Source organism: Oryzias latipes, chromosome 16 (genome assembly GCF_053564925.1).
Source record: "Oryzias latipes strain Hd-rR chromosome 16, Olatipes_Hd-rR_3.1".
In the NCBI taxonomy this organism is placed as follows: domain Eukaryota; kingdom Metazoa; phylum Chordata; class Actinopteri; order Beloniformes; family Adrianichthyidae; genus Oryzias; species Oryzias latipes.
Window position 1 is genome coordinate 19064461 of NC_136252.1, and position 19349 is coordinate 19083809.

A 19349-nucleotide genomic window follows, 5' to 3' on the forward strand; every position below is an offset into this window, starting at 1 on the left:
TGAATTGTACTGTTGCCATTCAAAATCAACGTTTCCACGGTGAAATCACAGTTCTGTCAGGTTTTGCCCTGGTTCTCTTTGTGATGTCACAGAATCTATGGAAACGTACTAAAAAATCATCATTCTGCCAAGAGACTTCGACACGTCCAGACAGAGACAGCTCCGTTGGTGTGATTTTATTAGAAAAAGTTTTTTTCAGCGACATTGCGGGACAAAAACCAATCTAAAATGGACAACCCATCTGATTTCAACCCAGGTAAGTTTAAAACCCATAGAATATTTTTGATTGCAAGCTGAGTATAGGTTTGTGATTAGATTTTATATCCAGATTGTGATATATTCATATTTTACTAATATTTTACATTGTTGTAAACTATTTACAGTCTTTTACATTATTGCCTGAGCTGACAAACCAGCATAGAAGCTGGTTTGTCTGGCATGTGGTAAAATTATGAGTTGCCATTTGTAGTTTAAACAGAGATGTGATGTGAGTTTGAGGGAAACATTTATTTTATTCAAACAATTCATGACTGACTTCTCAAAACTCTTAAAGAAAAAAAATTAAAGAATTGAATATTAAAAATCGTTATCATTAAAAATAAAATGTTAACTTTCACATAGTTGTGTGAATAATAAAAAGCAGTGATGTGGTCTAAAAAAATTTTTGTGAATGAAGTACATTAATCTCTCATTCTGGACACAATTTCTTGTGATTTTAGCATGCAAAATTCTCCTTATCTTTTAGTTTTAGAAATTTAAAGATGTTTTGGTCCGTCAGGCATCATGTATTATTTATTTCTTTAAATTTTTTCTTGAAATTTTAACTTTGAGACATTTTTCATGACATTCCATCGGCCATGATTGCAGTCAGTCAAAACAAAACAAAACAAAACAAAAGAATGGAATCTTTTCAAACTTACTTGGTAACAACTGTGGAACACACACGAGCTCACGAGCGCCCTCTGTGGAGAGGCAGAGCTACTGCCTGCATCACTATCCGTCTTCAGTGCAGCTTTATGTCATCTTAACCTTAAATAAATTCTGAGCCCGTGAACTGACATGGCTAAAAAAATGATTACATATTTCCCACAAATTAGAATTTTGTTACCACGAAATAGAAATTACTTCCCATGAAATAATTAGATCATTTCCAATAAAGAGATATTTAAAATGAAGAAAATTCTAAAAGCAAACTTTTTTCTGGCATAAGCTTGAAGTAGTTACTTGTCGGGGAATTTTTTTCTGGCTAGCCTTAGTTTTGTGAAGTTTCACTTTGCAATATGTGTAATTACACTGTTTCCATTCAATCATTCATGTGAATAAACTCACGCAATAAGTCATTCAAAAACACGGGTGTGAACAATACTTGGATTTACAGCAGATGCATTCAAATTTCTGTCTGTGTTTATCTCATAACAATGCATGGAAGACACGGTGGATGTTTAGAGATCTGATTTAGTTTAAAGAAGCTCTACAAAAGCATCAATAATCACGTCTCCATGTATGGGTTCTAAGTGAGGACATGAAATAAAAATGTCTATAATGTACAATTTTTGGATATAAAGCCTTACAAATGCCAAATATAGATATGTTGAGTATAAAGGTGATCTAAATGATCAGAATGAAAGACATGCATCGCATATTTAGCACAGATTAGATGATGCTGGTTGAAGCACTGCCTCACCAACTGTTGATATTACTAGTTATGCTTTATTTTGCATTCCAGAGAGATCATTGCTATATAGCTAGCATCATCAACATCTCCCTACTTTATTGTTTTCTTTGTAAAAGTATGCCAGTCATTTTGGACAATGAAGATGCTTCAAAATTAAGATATGTTGATAGTTTGATTCGCGCAGTGATCAATAACTCCACCGCTCCACCTGTTGTTTTGATCCAAACGACTCCTAAGTGAAGCTATTTTCAATCTTGTGTGTCCTAACAGTCCTCAATGTTGTGTTTCTTTTTCCCCCCAGAACCTTTTATGCGACATCCAGAAAGAGGAAGTTACAATACTCACCTGAGGGGGTGACTGCTGGGAAAAGGAAGAAGCTTTCTCCATGTAGCAGCCCCCCCCAACCCGTTGGCTCTGATAACGGTAAGATGATTATAACACTTTTGACTTTTCTAGTTACTAGTTATTGCATTCCAGTGACGTCATTGCTATCATCATCAACATCTGCCTCCTATTTGTTTTCTTTATAAAAGTATGCCAGTCATTTTGGACAATGAAGATGCTTCAGAATTAAGATTTGTTGGTAGCTTGATGTGCGCAGTGATCAATAACTCCATCGCTCCACCTGTTGTTTTGATCCAAACTACTTCTAAGTGAAGCTTTCTTCAAGCTTGTGTAGCATCAATAACTCCATCCCTCCACATCTTCCATAATGTTGCCAGTTCAGGGTGGAGTAAAGACACACAAAGATGAATTACTTTGAATGAAAGTCTACTTCTGCTATTATAACTCTGAAAAAAATGATGACAAACAGTGACCCGATCACTCTGTGTGGCTTTGAAGAATCTCAGGCTTTAATTGTTTTAAATTCATGTTCAATACACATTGTCTGGTTTAAAATACTGATATTGATCAATATAATTAGGTCATAAAATTATAAAGGTTATCTGATATATCAATAATAAAGTGCTATGTGAATGTCCAGTTAACATGAAAAATAAAATGTAGTGAATTGTTGTTTTAAACCAGACGTCTCCTAAGTGAACCCATTTCCAGGTTTGTGTGTCCTAACAGTTCTTATTCTTGGGTTGCTTTTTTTGCAGAGCCTTTCAATGCAACATCCAGAAAGAGAAAGTTACAGTACTCACCTGAAGGGGTGACTGCACAGAAAAGGAGGAGGCTTTCTCCACCTAGCAGCACCCCCCACCCCGTTGACACTGATAACGGTAAGATGGTTATAACATTTTGATTTTTCTCAGTCTGACTAACATGAGGATAATTGAAAAAGCAAAACAAATTGCATTTTTATGTAAATTAATTGGAGAAACATTTACAAAAAATATGTTGTTTAGTTAAATGTATCAAAGGATAAATTAAAAATGTCCAAATTCTTTAGAGCTCATCTTCTGTGTTTGTCATTGAAACAATTTTCACACAGAAAATTTTAGATTTTTGCTAAAAATATTTTGTGTCCAATAAACATAAAAGACAAAAAAAGTCATAAAAAAAGTCATAAAATATTATATTTGGTTTTTCAAGTCCACACATTTCAGTATAAATTGCACAATAAAATATCGCCAGTACTTCTATTAAACACACTTTATTCTGTAATGAATAGAAAATGACAGGTTGATTGTCAGTTATTTCCATTTAAGACAGACGTTTTGTCAAAAGTTTGGCTAATACAGAAAACTTCTCTGTGTTTTTACCTAAACTTTAAATAGTCATCTGTCACTTTGTTTTAAACATTAAAAGAAAAGATCAAAGTAGAAAGAATGATGTGATGAATACTCAGTAATGTTTGACAGAGAGTAAGAAATGGAAGCAATAATTTCATGCGGTCCTTTAGCAGCTCTTCTAAAGCTGTTCTGTCTGTGAGCAAAATGTGACCATTAATGAATTTACAGAAGCTTTGATCTTTGGCCCTCAGAAAAATAATGGAATTCTTTCATTCTGGAGTTACTTTTTTTTTACAGTTTCTCAAATGTGTGTCTGCTCTTTTCAGAAGATTCCAGAGAAAAGGAAGAAGCACAAGACGAGACAAGCAACCCAAACCAATTTGAAGGTAAAAATAGTAGTCAGGTTTCTTAATAATGAAGGAGAACATTAAAATCCTGTTGAAACAGCTTTTCCTCACAGTCATAACTGAACTTATCTGCTGTGTCTCTGCAGTAAAGTACGAGAAGCAGGGCCTGCTGGGAGAAGGAGGTTATGGGTCCGTGTATGCTGGCTTTCGCGTTGCTGATCGCTTCCCAGTAAGTGTGACATAGAGAAGCTCTTGATGGAGCAGATCAGGAGGGAAATGCTCACCAAAGCTCTGTTTGTGTCTTACAGGTTGCGATCAAATACATACCACAATCCAAGGTCTTACGGCAAACCGTAAGTTTAGCCGCAGTCACTGGTGCTCACCTGAAGTCTCACCTGTGCAGCTTCTCACCCTCATCTTACACTTTCCTGGCATTTTACAGGATAATGAAGGCAAGCAGATACCTACAGAGGTTCTGATAATGCAAAAGGCGGCTGATGGAGAGGTGGGGTCCACAGCTGCTGTGTCACTGCTTGACCACTATGACCAGGAAGACGACTTGATCCTAGTCATGGAGAGACCCACGCCAGTCGAATGCCTATTCGACTATAGAGTCAAAAAACCGATGCTGGAAGAAGACGAGACCAAGGTAGGCGGGTTCAGACATGACCACCTGCTGACAGTGGGTCCTTAATTTCTCTTTCTCCCTCTGAGGAGGTCTTCTTCCATGTGTTTTTTCTCAGAGTGTTCTGTATCTTCTGTCTTCCTCAGATCATCCTGAAGCAGCTTGTAAAAGCTGCTAAAGAGCTGGAAGACAGGGAAATCTTCCACCAGGATATCAAAATGGAGAACATCCTGGTGGAGACCAGCTCCACTGTCCCGCGTGTCCGCCTTATTGATTTCGGCCTCAGCAGCTTCACAAAGAGGGACATAATGCACACATTTGTCTGGGGTGAGTAATCAGCCTTCTGCTTCAGTTTTGCACTATTTTTGCTCCTTGGTGTGCAAAATGTGTTTTATTTTTTTTGGGTGTTTTTTTTAGAAACGACGTGTCAAGACCCCCCTGAATTCACACATTGCCGCTCCTATTCAGCCGGGCCCACCACGGTGTGGCAGGTTGGGGTGGTAACATTCGAACTTCTGCACGAAAGTCCTTTCCATGCCCAAAGATTTTTTTGGAAGGACTTGAAGCCACGCCCGGAGCTGTCTAAAGGTAAAAAAAACATCTCAACTTAACTGAGTGGATGGATCCCTGCATCTGTCAGCTTCATCCTGTTACTCTTCTTTTTCATAGACTGCAAGGACTTCCTGGAGAAATGTCTGGCCTCACTCCCACACTGCAGGCCAGCATTAGAAGATCTCCTTCTTCATCCATGGCTGAGTGGATAAAACCACCCAGTCATGAAGAGATGGACAAATAAAAAAACAAAAAATTAAAAAAATATATAAAAAACAAAAAACAAAACAAAAAAAAACAGAAAAACGAAATAAATACATAAAAAATACATTCCCCGAAGGGGAAGTTTTCAGGGGGCATCGGCCGATGGCCTGTACAGGTCCGGAACGCCGGTGTCCTTGCTCAGCTTCTCCTTTAAAAGCGGTTGGGTCATATTTACAACCCTTCACCGAGGCGCAGCCCATCATCAAAGGCCCAGGATCGGCGACCAGCCATGGGTCACAGGCATCACCACCAGCCCCTGAGGATGCAGCGCCTCGTCTGTTGATTGTAAGTAAATTGTCGCTCTTCAAAAAAGCTTTTCCATCTAAAAAAAAAACTTTTATTAGACTCATAGTTGCATAATTGCCTAAGTCATTTTTGGCCAGCTGTTGATATCTGACACAAAACGCCATTTTGCTTGTCAAAAAGTGTGTTTTTTTCTACAAATGCAACACTTCCATTTACACACATTCATTGTGCATCATTGTATTCATTTTGTAGGATCCACAACCAGCCATGGAGAACAGGCATCACCACCAGCAACTGAGCTGAGCGAGGATACAGCACCTCTTCTGTTGATTGTAAGTTTCTGGCTGCTCTTTAAAAAAAGCTCCTCCCTCTAAAGCAAAAAGTAAAACTTGTTCTCCTCATAGCATAATTGTCTAAGTCATTTTTGACCAAATGTTAATATATGCCACAAAATGCCATTTTTCTTGCTAAAAAGTGAGTTTTTCCTGCTTTCTACGAACATTCAAATATGGCGTCGGCAGTTATGCTATGAGGCTGATGATTGGTTATTGATCTCGCCATCTCTTTTAGTTTGTCTTTGAAAATTCCTGCTCCCTCCTTCTGTAAAGTTGTTCTCCAACACAATATTTTATTTATGCGTTCCGTTTCATTGCAAATCAACAGATAAAACTGTCATTTTTTGTCACCAGTGAAAGGAAACAAAATGCTTTTTGAATTACCTTAACTCTTTGACTGTTTGCACAATATGATGTAATTCCAACGGATTCTGAAAGCTTAGAAAAGGAACTTTGTGCTGATATGCAACACTAAACCATTGTAAAAGGCTGCATATCTGTGCAAAGTTTTTAAAATGTTGAATATCCCCTTGATGCTGATTGATGCAAATATCAAAAACTTCCAATCCTTCATTTGGCATGAACTTAAAAGCAAAATATAATTGAAATGTTTTTTTTTTTTTTACAAATAAATGAAGGCATCACAGGGATTTCAGCCACAGATTGGCTTTTCTCAGCTTTCAGAATCCAATGGAATCATGTTAACTGCATGAACACTGAAGGAGTTGCAATAATTCAATTCAGTGTTAATGGGAGGCTAAGTACAACGTTTGGTAAATCAATCAAAAGTAGGAAGTTGCAAGAGAAAAAGTCTCCAGTGGCTCATAGACTAAATTTTTCTCCAAATGCAACCCTTCAATTTACATCCACGGATTGTGCATCACTGTATTAATTTTGCTGTCTAGTTTCTTTTCAACCAAAAATTCATTTTTTTTATCTTACTGGTTATATTTTCACTGCTCAAACTTAACCTTAGATATTTCTATTTCAGTTGCATCACTTGCTCTTTCAGTTGCAAATCATTGTGTTTGTAGTTTTTAATCTGGCACATTTGTCACTGGAGCATCACTGCATTTATTTTGCAGGATCCACAAGCAGCCAGGGGGAACAGGCATCACCACCGAGCTGACCCCGCATTCAGCGCCTCTTCCACCAATCGTAAGTTTCGGGCTGCTCTTGAAAAAAAACTCCTCCCTCTAACAAAAAAACCTCTCGTTAGCCTCTTAGCATGATTATCAATTAATGAATGTCCCCATAAGGGGGGTGGTGGTGGGCCAAAGGGGGAAGAGGTGGGGTAAAATTTCAAAATACTAAAGTTAAAATTTAGATTGGAAGACAAAAGGAGGACTTTGCACAAATATACTCCTGATTTTCTATTAAAGTGTAGAATCCTAAACGTCAAAAAAAATCTGTCCAACACAAGAAACGCAGATTCAGTTCAGCTGCTGGACAGAAAAACATAGTCACAAAGGGTAAAAAAAAGTGACGTCCCCTTAAGGGGGGAGGTAGCGGGTGGGCCATGTCTCTTCTGTGAATTGGTGGTTGATGGCCCCCCTCAACAAAACTCCTCCCCCTTAAAATATTTGTTATTAATCTCAATGCCTCTTTCTGTTCTGGTCAAGGACATATTTGAAAAAACTATTGTCAGACCAAAGTAAAATATTCTAAAACTAAATTTAGATTCAAACACAAAAGGGCGTCTTCATTTAAATATACCCCAGAGTTTCACTTAGATTGTAGAAGAAAGCTCCAAATTAAAAAAAAAATGTATCGAGAACAAGAGGCTCTAAGATTCCAAAGTAAATGAGGAAAGAGGACAGAAAGAGGAAAAAAAAATTGACGTCCCCTTAAGGGGGGTGGTGGCGGGCTAGGGGGGGGTAGCGGGTGGGCCATGTCTCCTCTGTCAATTGCTGGTCAATGGCCCCCCTCAACAAAGCTCCCCCCTCTAAAAATATTTGTTATTGATCTCAACATCTCTTCCCTTTCTGGTCAAGGAGATAACTGAGAACTATTATCAGACCAAAATAAAAAATTCTAAAACTAAAATTTAGATTCAGACACAAAAGAGAGTGTTTGTATAAATATACCCCAGATTTTCCCTTAGATTGTAAAAGAGAAGCCCAAATTTAATACCAAATCCATCTAGAACAAGAGGCTCTAAGATCCATTTGCTCGGCTGCTGGAACGAAAAAGAGGAGAGAGGACAGAGAGGAAAGGAAAAAGTGACGTCCCCTTAAGGGGGGTGGTGGCGGGCCAGGGGGAGGTAGCGGGTGGGCCATGCCTCCTCTGTTAATTCCTGGTTAATGGCCCCCTCAACAAAGCTCCTCCCCCTCAAAAACATTTGTTATTGATCTCAACGTCTCTTCCCTTTCTGATAAAGGACATTATTAAAAAAACAGTTATCAGACCAAAATAAAAAATTCAGATGCTGGAAAGAAAATGAGGAAAGAGGACAGAAAGAGGAAATGAAAAGGTGACGTCCCCTTAAGGGGGGGGCTGTGGGGGGAGGGGTGGAAGGGGGGGCCATACCTTTTTTGTTAATTGCTGGTTGATGGCCTCCCTTCGAAAAAAAGCTCCTCCCCCTAAAACAATTTGTTATCAAATCAAACAAAGAGGAATCGGGGGGGGGGCTATTCTGTCTGTAACTTCCGGGCCCCTCCTTCAGTAAAGCTCTTCCCCTAAACAGAATTTTATTAAAGCGTTCCGTTTAATTGCAAACCAACAGTTAAAACCGCCAATTTTCAGTCAGTACTTCATAACCAAAATATTACGTTTACATTTGTATGGATTTATATTTGTGCCAGATCTTTTAATCCTTTAACACAGGAGCTGTCGCCAGAACAATGAAGCCTGAGACAAATAAGATTTTCTTGGAAAAAAAATAACACAAAGCTTCATGCAGCGATCCATAATTCACCTTTGTGGGCTAAAGGGTTGCATTTGCAGAATCATTTAGTCTTTACTCCTCTAGAGAAATTTAATTTGCAGCTTCCTATGTTTGATTAATTTACCAAAAGTTTTGCTTAAAGGATTTGGCACAACAATAACTTCATACATTTGTGCTGCTTAATTAAAAACAAGTTTAGTAGTAAACGAAAAGTTTAAAAAACAGCTAATTATAAATAATAAATAAAAGTAAAATTCAAGCACAAAATAAGTTTATACAAACATGGTTTTCCCAAAGAGTGTAGAAGAGAACCTCAAATGTAAAACATCTGTTCATCACCATTTCTTCTCTCTGTCCGGCCCACCAACACCACCAACCCGGCGCCGCCCATCATCGAGCCGGCGCAGCCTGTCACTGAACCCCTCATGGCTCTTCACCTGAGGGGTGATCACTCATCGAGGCGCGACCCTTTACTGAGGGGGGGCCCATCACCGAGGTGCAGCTCTCGACCAGCAAGCCCAGCCCGGATCATCACCAAGGGCCCATTGGCGAGCAGCCATGGGGCACAGGCATCACCATCAGCCACCGAGTTGACCCGGGATTCAACCCCTCTTCTGTCAACTGTAAGTTGGTGCCCCCCCCCCCCAAAAAAGCTTCTCCCCTAAGCCTCATAGCATAAGTCATTTTTTAAACCAATTTTTTGTACAAATCTTGATGTCTGTCTAAAGATACCATTGCACTTGCTGAAAAGTGTCTTTTTTACAGCTTTCTAAAAATATTTTAAAAGATTTGGCAATTATGCTATGAGGCTATTTGTTATTGATCTCGAGATCTCTGCTGCCTGATAAGCTTTCCTAAGAATAAATAACACCATAAAACTAAAATTTAGATTAAAGCAGATAATGTGTTATTACAAATTTGCCCCACATAGAGCAAAGAAGAGAACCCCAAATTTAAAACAAATCTGTCCAACAGAAGAGGCTCTCAGGTTCAGTTTGCTCAGCTGCTGGACAGAAAAACAGGAGAAAAAGGAAGAAGTGACGTCCCCATAAGGGGGGTGGTGGCGGGCAAAACGGGGAGGAGGTGGGGTGGGGCTATGTCTCTTTTTTATTAATTTCTAATTGCTGGCCCACCTTTAAAAACCCTCCTTCCCTCCAAAAAAAGCTTTTGTTAGCCTTATAGCATGAGTGATGTTTTTGGCCAAATGTTGATATCTGCCTAAAGATACCATTACACTTGCTGAAAAGTGTCTTTTTTTCAGCTTTCTAAAAATATTCAAAAAGAATTGGCAATTATGCTATGAGGCTAACAATTTGTTATTGATCTCGAGATCTCTGCTGTCTGATAAAGGACATAATCAAAAACTTTCCTAAGAATAAATGACATTATAAAACTAAAATTTAGATTGAAGCAAAAAAGGTGTTAATACAAATTTACCCCTGATTGTCCTGTGGAGTGTAGAGTAAAACCCCAAATTTAAAACATAGTCAGCCGAGCAAATTGAGCCTCTTGTGTTGGACAGACTATTTTTTTTTATTTGGAACAACAGGCGAAAAAGGAAGAAGTGTTGTCCCCATAAGGGGGGTGGTGGCAGGCCAAAGGGGGAGGAGGTGGGGGGTGGGCCATGCCGCCTTTGTCAATTGCTGGTTGCTGGCCCACCTTCAAAAACCCTCCTTCCCTTTAAAAAAAAACCTTTGTCGGCCTCGTAGCATAATTGCCTAAGTCATTTTTGGGCCAAATATCTGCCTAAAGGTACCATTGCAATTGCTGGGAAGTGTATTTTTTCCCTATTTCTAAAAATATTCAAATCTGAGTTAGGCAGTTATGCTATGAGGCTAACGATCTGTTATTTATCTCGAGATCTATTTTCTGTATAGTAAAGAATTAAATATAAAAAGGTTTTTTTAGAATGTCCAACCTGAAAATAAAATTTAGATTAAAGCACAAAGGAAGTTAATACAAATGTACACCTGATTGTCCTGTGGAGTGTAGAATAAAACCCCAAATTTAAAACAAAATCAGCCGAGCAATCTGAACCTAATAGCCTCTTGTGTTGGACAGTTTTTTTTATTTTATTTAAAAAAATCAGGAGAAAAAGGAAGAAGTGACGTCCCCATAAGGGGGGTGGTGGCGGGCCAAAGGGGGAGGGTTGGGGGGCGGGCCATGCCTCTTTTGTCAATTGCTGGTTGCTTGCCCCCCTAAAAAAAGCTCCTCCCCCTAATAACAGTTCTTCATTAAGTAAAAAGAGGAGCAAAGCAACATTTATCTAAATTTTTATATATTAAGTTAGGAATGCCTTTTCGAGCAAGATTTTATTTCAATATCCAATTGAAGAAAAACATTCAATCATTTTTTAGCATTTAGGTTTACTTTCAGACTTGTAGCATAAGCTTTGCTCAGACACAATGACTTCCACACACACTCACACGTGCACACCTAGGGACAATTTAAAGTTACAAATTAACCTATGAAGCGTGGTGTTGAACTGTGGGAAGAAGTCAGAGTCCCAAATATACACGCACGGGGAAAACACGCAAAGTTCAGGATGTCCCAGCCGGGATTCAAACCCAAGAGCGCTGACCACTGCTCCACCGTGTAGCCCCTGATGTCATCCTGTCTGTATAAGAACAGAAAGTGGATTTCACTTCCTTCTTCAGCTCACGGAAACCAGGTTAGTGGGAAAACAGATGAGAAAACTTCATGTTTATTTTAAATTTTTGTCTGTGTCCATGTTAATGTATTTGTGAATTCTTTGAGTGTATGTACAGTGGGCCAAAAAGAGTTTAGGTTAATGATTGGTTATTGTCTCGAGATCTTATTTCTGTCTAGTTAAGAGCATAATAAAAAAGGTCCTTTAGGATATATCACATCCTAAAATCTAAAATTCGGATTCAGCCATTTAGTCAGCCACCAATTGTAAAAATTCTCCCAATTAAAAAGATGTTATTTTCATGATAAAATTAATAGAGAAAAGGATTTATTTGTAAACAATGCTGGAAAAAGTCCTTGTTCAACTATATAAAGTTATACTTATCTTATTATAAATGTATTATTGTCTCCTAGTTGAAGTGTTTTCATGATGAAAATTACAGACGTCTCTCATATGTATAAGTGGGAGAACTTGCACTATTGGTGGCTGATTATACTTTTTTGCCCCACTGTATATGTGTGAGCAATGTTTGTTTGTGTGTAAATGTGGGTGTGTGTACCCTAGATCTTCTCTGTTGAATTCTTTACTGATGTTTCTGTCTTTTACTAACCTGAAAGACAACCGTAGACGATGTTTAGACTTTTTCCGACAGGTTGCCTACCTTTATGGACAAGAAAATGAAGACCAGACTAAAGAGAAACTGAAAAATGTCATTCATCAATTGAAAGAAGGAACCTCTCCCCAGAACTTGATGCCGTACTGACATATTATCCAGATACTTTAGTAAAATATTATTAAATTAAATAATATTATGACACATTTAAATGGGATGGTAAGTTATACCCAAACCTGGACCCAAACTCAAACTTATTCTAGCAAAACAACCAGCCTTACTGTGACTTGACCATAAAGCACTGCTGCTAGTTTTTAAATAACTTCATAGCGTTTGACCCAATTGCACATCAGGTCTATCAGTGATTCACAAAAGCAGCCTAGAAAATGAAAAACTAAACAACATTTTCCATTTATTTTTAAAGAAGTATTTAGAGTCTGAATGCAGTGAAGCTTCTCAGGTCAAAGCTCTGGTCAAAGGCTGCAGCTAACATCATCATCAACACATATTTAGTTCAATCTCTGTTCTTAACTGTGGATCTCTGTCAGACATTCTCAGCTCTGTTTGATAGTCGGATCTGGGGCTCTTGGGGACAGCTAACTTCCCAGCGGGGGTCCCACAGTGGATGGAATGATCTTTGTGTCTGTGGAGAGGCCTTGGGGCGTTGGAGCCTAGCTCCACATCAACGGAGAGGTCATCTATGCTTCCAAACCCTGGAAGTTCATGATGGAGAACACCATTGTCCCAATCTGGTAAGAAAAAAATGATCCCGACATTCTGCTATACTTACTATACCTATACTTTCTTATTTCCAAGTATACTTAATAAAGAAATAAAACAATAGGATAACTTAAAGTTTACTACTGTGTATCATTTTTTTTAAAAAAGAGACTTTTCGACTGACTATTGTTATTAGTGACTGCATAAATGTATCCATTGTTTTTATAATATTTTTAAATAATTAAACTGCACTCAACTTTTTGTTAAGGTAAGGTTCTTAAACATGTCCTACAAAACTCATACAAACCACAGCTCCTCTCTGTACTCTTTGATAGCTCTATAAAGACCCAATGGAGCTTTCTCTGACCTCAGTATTTCTCCAAAGTCCTCAAAGCAATTATTTCAACTGTGGTACTCTTTCACCGCATGAGAACCTACCTAACTCATCAATGCTCAGTAATCTTCTAGTTTCTGTCCTTTTAAAAAACTGTACTTTCTGGTCCTTCTAGCTTTAACTATTTAAACAAAAACAATTATTTTGCAAAATTATTCTATAAATTATTACTTGGTGAAACTTGCAGAAGCGGAAACCCCTTTTTCTAAAATGCAAGGGGTTTGTACCTTTAACACAATCTGGGTGACGTCAGTTAAACAAGTTAGTGATTGGTTTACTACCCGGAAACTATCTGAAGGGGGCGTGTTCACGCGCGTGCAGAAAGGGTAGACAAACACAAAGTGGGAAAAGAGATTTTAAAGTCTATTTTTTGTCTGACATTGTGGAATTGAAGCCAGCAGTCATGGCTGAGGTGACTGGAGCTGAACTGATAGCAGAGGCCCTGAAGACTCAGGTAAAAAACAACAACAACAACAACGTACATTTGTTTAAATCTCAATCAATGTTATCGCAACTTCAGCCTTCAGCCTACATGTCAAAGTTCAAGTGCTGCGCTGTCCCGTTTTAAAAACGCTATGTATTTTAATTCTTTATGTGTTCATTGTAAATGACAACTGCCCACAGCAACGTGGGCATAAAGAGCTTTATTTTATATTTCTTCATGTCTGTCCCTGCAGAAAGTGGAGTATATGTTTGGGATAGTTGGGGTTCCTATCATTGAAGTGGCCATGGCCGCTCAGGCTGCTGGGATCAAATATGTAGGAATGCGCAATGAGCAGGCGGTAAAAGTCTTTATTTTTGAAATCTCCTTCAAGACTCAGTCCAGATAAAAAAACAACCTTATAAATTCCTTCTTCATACAGGCCTGCTATGCTGCATCTGCCATTGGATACCTCACCGGGAGGTAAGACCTTGGAGAATGGGGTTGTGCTGGTTTATAAAGCTTTGAATGGTTCGGCACCAAAACACATAGTTGACCTCCTGACCCCGTATGTACCAACCAGATCTCTCCAGTCATCTGGATCCGGTCTGTCGTCAGTTCCAAGAGTCGAAATCAAACATAGAAAAGCTGCATTCAGCTTCTATGCTCCGCATATCTAGAAGAGACTTACAGAAAGCCTTAGACCAGCCGAAACACTCGGCTAGTTTAAATCCAGGTTAAAAGCCCACCTGTTCTCAGCCGCATTGGATTAGTTGGATTCAAAAGTTTATGCTTACTTTAACTTCATTTCATTTCAACTTTCTTTAAATTTTTATTGTAATGATCCGACTTTTAATATTTCTATTAAATGTTTCTGTTAATGTTTTATTTAATCACTTTAAAATGTCTTAGTACATGAATTGGGCTATACAAATAAACAACAGCTGAATGACTTTAGTACTCACATGTTGTTTCATATGGTCTCTGAATCCAGACCAGGTGCCTGTCTGGTTGTATCTGGACCTGGACTTATTCACGCCCTGGGTGGGATGGCCAATGCTAACGTGAACTGCTGGTATTCCTTCATGAACAAACATCACACAGCCAAACTTCCCTGATCTGAGCTCATCATGTTTTTAAAGTCTGCGTTGATGTGCAGGCCTGTGGTTGTCATTGGGGGGTCATCAGATCGGAACCAGGAAACAACAGGAGCCTTTCAGGAGTTCCCTCAGGTAAAGCATGTTGCCCTGTGGATTTTCCTCCCTCTACATTGCTAAATTGCACTAAAACTGGTTTTATTTGTCACCAGGTGGAGGCGTGCCGTCTGTACAGCAAATTTTCTGCCAGACCCAGCAGTCTAGAGGCAATCCCCTCAGTCATAGAGAAGGTCACACCACACGTTTATCTAGGTTTAGGACTAACTCCAAAAGGCTTTAAGGTACTGTTTGTCAACAAATAAATATAACTGAGACTTCCTGGTTTTGCAGGCAGTCCGCACAAGCATATACGGGCGCCCAGGAGCTTGTTATGTGGACATTGCAGGAGACATGGTCAATGCCAAAGTTAACAGGAGCAAAGTCAAGTTAGTAGTCCTTTCATGCATTTTAATCATTTCACCTTGGTGTTTCCAGAAATGAAATACTACCGTGAGGTTTGTTCTCTTTGTTTACAGGGGAGTCTCCTGCTGCCCACCTCCACCTGTGAGTTTGGCTGACCACAGTGCTGTCACAGAGGCCATCTGTGCCCTCAAGGCAGCTAAGACACCTTTAGTGATCATTGGCAAAGGTAGCACAGAAAACACTTTGAGTGTGTTTTGAATAACCATACTAAATGATATATAAGGCCATGTTTTTTTTTTCTACAAATACGGACTACTTATGCATGAAATGTTGCTCTTACGATCAGGGGCAGCCTATGGAAGAGCAGAGGCTTTACTGCGGCAGTTTGTGGAAATCAGCGGTTTGCCATTTCTCCCCACACCGATGGGAAAAGGAGTCATCCCTGATGATCACCCCAACTGTGTGGCAGCTGCCCGCTCACGGTCTGCCTCATCTGAAATTTATTCATAGCGAGAATATGTATACATAAATTGCAAACACCGTAAATTAATTTTTTAATAAAACTGCTAAAGTAAAATCAGAATTGTCCTAAAAACAAAAAAATATATATATTTGTATGTTTTTTTTTAGCGCATTTGTTTAACTTTTGGTTTAACACTTGATAAAAAAAATGAAAGTAAATTTTATCCTGGTGTCAGAGCTCTTCTCCAAGCTGATGTTGTGCTTCTGTTTGGAGCCCGACTGAACTGGATCCTGCATTTTGGGCTTCCACCCAGGTTTAACCCAAATGTTAAAATCATACAGGTAAGTTAAAATTATTGCCACACGTCTTTGCCGTGTGGAAAACTGCCAAAATAGAGTTCTTAATTACTGTTGAATTGTTTTCATCCCAAATTTTTAAAAAATAAACAATGTTCTTTTAATCAGATTTCTTTGTCCTTCTCACTCAAATACACATAGAAATGAAAGCATAGTAAATACGCAAGTAGAATTACAAAAATAAATCTTGAAATCAATTTCTAGACAAAATTGTATTGATGTAATTCTGTAATGTACACAATTTTTAGCTTCAAGCAACCTTATCTTTTTTTTTTTAACCATTTTTTATTGAACCTTACTACTTTGAACTAGAAACAATATATTAGTTAGTGTGTTCTAAAACTTTTGTCTGATAATTTTTGTATTAATTTTGCCTTTGGCTTCCAAAGTCTACCTCAGCTCAACTCTGATGAAAATATCTCGTATTAAACGTACTTTTATGTATTTTGATTGTTGAAGTACTGTAATCTACATTTGTTCTCGCCTTATTTGTCATAAGATGAAACTATTTTGTTTTTGTTTGGCAGGTTGACCTCTGTGCTGAGGAAATGAGTAACAATGTGAAGTCAGTTGCTCTGTTGGGAGATATTGGAGCCATCGTCACTCAGGTCTGTTATCACAAGTTGTCAAAAAACTATCAGTCTGCAACAAATAGTGTTTTAATTTAATGTAATATTTCTAATTGTTTTCAGCTTTTGACATGTGTCCGTGAACACGGCTGGAAATATCCCTCAAATACAGAATGGTGGGGCTCTCTGAAGGAGAAAATCGCTGCAAATGCAGAAATATCAAAGGTGAGTCTGACTTATCGACTGAATGAAAAAGGCCTTTTTATTCATATCTTTTACGGTTTAATATTCTGTTGTTTACTCTGCAGGGCCTGGCTCTGAACACAACACTGCCGATGAACTACTACACAGTATTTCATCACATTTCCCAGCAGCTGCCTCACGACTGCATCATTGTCAGTGAGGGTGCAAACACCATGGACATCGGACGCACTATGCTGAACAACTATTTACCTCGACACAGGCAAGATGGGCTCTTTGGAGCAGCTTACAGACAGCTCTCACCTTAGTTTTTCCCTGTTCTTCACTAACTCTGAGGATGTGCAGGTTGGACGCTGGTACCTTCGGGACAATGGGAGTGGGCCTTGGCTTTGCCATAGCGGCAGCTGCCGTGGAAAAGAGCAGAGACAAAAGCAGAAGAGTCGTCTGTGTGGAAGGAGACAGTGCCTTTGGATTTTCTGGCATGGAAGTTGAGACCATGTGCAGGTTGATAATTGTATTTTTTTAAGTCAATCTTGTGTTTTGTTTTTGTTGTAATTGTTTTTGTTATTCTCTCAGATACAATCTTCCTGTTGTCATCATTGTGGTCAATAATAATGGGATATACAGCGGACTGGATCCTGAAGCATGGAAGGAAATGGCAAAAATGGGGGATCTGACCTCTATGTGAGTCTTGCATATAGTAAACTATATAATGTCTCACAAGAACTGCGATGTGACAAAAGCCTGTTGACTTTTAGAGCCCCGCCTGTGTCCCTCCTACCTGATGCTCGCTACGATCAGGTGATGACAGCCTTCGGGGGTCAGGGGTTCCTGGTGCGGACAGCGGAGGAGCTGAAGAGCGCCTTGGAGCTCAGCTTGAGCGACTGGGACAGGCCAAGCCTCCTCAATGTGCTCATTGACCCTTCCTCCGACAGAAAGCAGCAGGTATCAGCAGCCTTATGAGTAAAACAGAGAGAATCATGGGTATGGGCATAACGGAGACCCTAAAGGAATCCACAAAAATGTTATTATCAAGTTTAGACTTTATTTGCAGGCCTTTTAAGAGCACATGTGTCAGCTCCAAGCCTTGAGGGTCCAGTGTCTTGCATCTTTTCCAACTAACCTGCCATTGTAGCAGTTGATCAGGTAATCAGCAGCTGGCCCTCCTGCAAATTCTGACCCCATGGAGTTAATATGAGATAATACAAAGAACTGCAACGTTTAAGCAACTTACTTAACATTGGGTGGATCTCCACTTTGATGCTTGTGTAACAATGCTGTGAGTTTGTGTTGAGCATGGCCTCTCCCTCCTATACTTTTGGGTGGTCTCTTGCTCCAGGATGTTCCATCAAATCCGTTCCATTTCTGTGTTTTTGACTGCTGTAGATGGAAGTCTGTTGAGAACACCTTACAGCTGCCAGTGGAGTGGGTTTAAGAATGGAGTGAGGCAATGATGTGTCAAATTTCTATACATTATATCAGCAAATACTACAAATCCAGCTCTGTACCCTCTTACATATTTTTTCCTCTCATGAAGCAGTGAGTGACAGAAGGAATCATGACAGAAAATCCATCCCTGATTTTAAAAGACGGAGTTCCGATTAGGGATTTGAGCATCTAACAGCTTGAGCCTCCTCTCATCCTCAAAGTGGCATGTGACTGTCAGGCCACACTAAACATTAATCCGTTCACTCCAGGTGCAGCGCAGAACTCTTCTGTTCCACTCTCGGTCCCTCCACCTCACACCACACTGACCTTTCTATTTCAGAGCTCTTATAATTAGAAGGCATAGCCCTCTGTGTTTATGTTGAATGTATCCACGCAACCATGCTTGAAGGTTGTACTGAGGTCCGTGTCCGTGATGGCGGGCTCCATGGCCGTGCAGCAGAAGGAAGGAAGCTCGATTCCCTCATTTAGATGCCTGCTGCTCTCATCTCTTCCATTCATTTTTGCAGGCTTGCGATTAATTTGGAGTCGCGAAAATATTTCTTCTTTTTGAGGAATTTCTTGTTTTTTAGGGGGTTTCTTATGTTAACACACTGTGTTCTCTGTTTCTCCAGGACTTTCCATGGCTCACTCGCTCCAACCTCTGAGCACAAACCTTCATCCAGAGCTCTCAGCAAGAGTTTATCAGAAAACAAGATAATTTTCTACGTAATTGTTTCCATGAAATAACCACATTCTTTCTGATTTTTACTACACAGTAGTATATAAGAACACAGTAAAACATTTTAAACAGCTTTCATAATTAGTACTTTGTTTTGTTATGAAATAATATTTTCTGATGTAAAGATGTTGGGGAATTATCACCCTGTTGTAATGTTTTGATCAATAAAAACTCAAAGGTTGCACCTGGTTTGACTGAATCTTTTTAAAATCTTTTCTTTTGATCTGGATTCTAATAAAAATCAACAAGAGAAGAAAAACACTATGATTAAATAATTAAAACCTCACATGCTTTTACATGTTAAAGAAATATTTATATTTCTTTTGCATAAAAGGAATGACGTGCTAGCTGTTGAAATGTAAGTAGAAAACTGCTTTTAATTCGTTCAACAAAACATTAGCAAAGCTCAGGAATGGTTAGGGCTTACATGTGTTTAAAGAAGAGCACCAAACTCAGAAATTGTTAGCTTTAGTGGTAGAAAAAGTTTCCATATGGCCATTGAGAGAAACATTTTAAACCATTATCATTTAATTCTGTTATACTCATGCATTGATGTCCACTGAAGACATGAAAGATACATAACATCTGAGAGTAATGGTACTAAAAATGAAACAAAACCAGAATTA

At 38.9% G+C, this 19349-nt stretch overlaps 2 protein-coding genes across 4 annotated transcripts; both read left to right on the forward strand.

Moving 5' to 3' along the window:
• Positions 1–228: 228 nt before the first annotated feature.
• On the forward strand, positions 229–7451 carry LOC110016742 (serine/threonine-protein kinase pim-1-like). Its single transcript, XM_023964277.2, has 12 exons — positions 229–256; positions 1946–2098; positions 2779–2901; positions 3681–3740; positions 3848–3930; positions 4010–4054; positions 4144–4350; positions 4473–4653; positions 4744–4914; positions 4996–5427; positions 5641–5720; positions 6809–7451. Exons 1-10 carry the CDS (start codon positions 229–231, stop codon positions 5088–5090), a joined length of 1146 nt encoding a protein of 381 aa, XP_023820045.2. The 3' UTR covers positions 5091–5427; positions 5641–5720; positions 6809–7451.
• An 849-nt stretch (positions 7452–8300) lies between these two features.
• On the forward strand, positions 8301–18904 carry hacl1 (2-hydroxyacyl-CoA lyase 1). 3 transcript variants are annotated; one of them, XM_004077819.4, is made up of 19 exons: positions 8301–9233; positions 12422–12625; positions 13382–13441; positions 13665–13769; positions 13851–13891; positions 14403–14483; positions 14568–14640; positions 14718–14795; positions 14896–14990; positions 15081–15193; positions 15314–15449; positions 15666–15771; positions 16314–16394; positions 16479–16580; positions 16664–16818; positions 16902–17060; positions 17133–17240; positions 17315–17501; positions 18617–18904. In XM_004077819.4, exons 1-19 carry the CDS (start codon positions 9036–9038, stop codon positions 18647–18649), a joined length of 2115 nt encoding a protein of 704 aa, XP_004077867.2. In that variant the 5' UTR covers positions 8301–9035; the 3' UTR covers positions 18650–18904. The 3 variants fall into 3 exon arrangements, with proteins under 3 accessions (XP_004077867.2, XP_078789614.1, XP_078789615.1); XM_078933489.1 differs by lacking the exon at positions 8301–9233 and adding an exon at positions 10883–11281; XM_078933488.1 differs by lacking the exon at positions 13382–13441 and having other exon boundaries at positions 8302–9233.
• The last annotated feature ends 445 nt before the right edge of the window (positions 18905–19349 follow it).

Bases quoted from the DNA above. Each gene is read 5' to 3' on its own strand.
- LOC110016742 (XM_023964277.2), top strand. From the start codon at position 229: ATGGACAACCCATCTGATTTCAACCCAG. The intron at 4,055-4,143 runs GTAAGTTTAGCC...GGCATTTTACAG, and splicing joins CCAAGGTCTTACGGCAAACC to GATAATGAAGGCAAGCAGAT. The intron at 4,654-4,743 runs GTGAGTAATCAG...TGTTTTTTTTAG, and splicing joins AATGCACACATTTGTCTGGG to AAACGACGTGTCAAGACCCC.
- hacl1 (XM_004077819.4), top strand. From the start codon at position 9,036: ATGGCTCTTCACCTGAGGGGTGATCACTCATCGAGGCGCGACCCTTTA. The intron at 17,241-17,314 runs GTGAGTCTTGCA...GTTGACTTTTAG, and splicing joins ATGGGGGATCTGACCTCTAT to AGCCCCGCCTGTGTCCCTCC. The intron at 17,502-18,616 runs GTATCAGCAGCC...CTGTTTCTCCAG, and splicing joins CCTCCGACAGAAAGCAGCAG to GACTTTCCATGGCTCACTCG.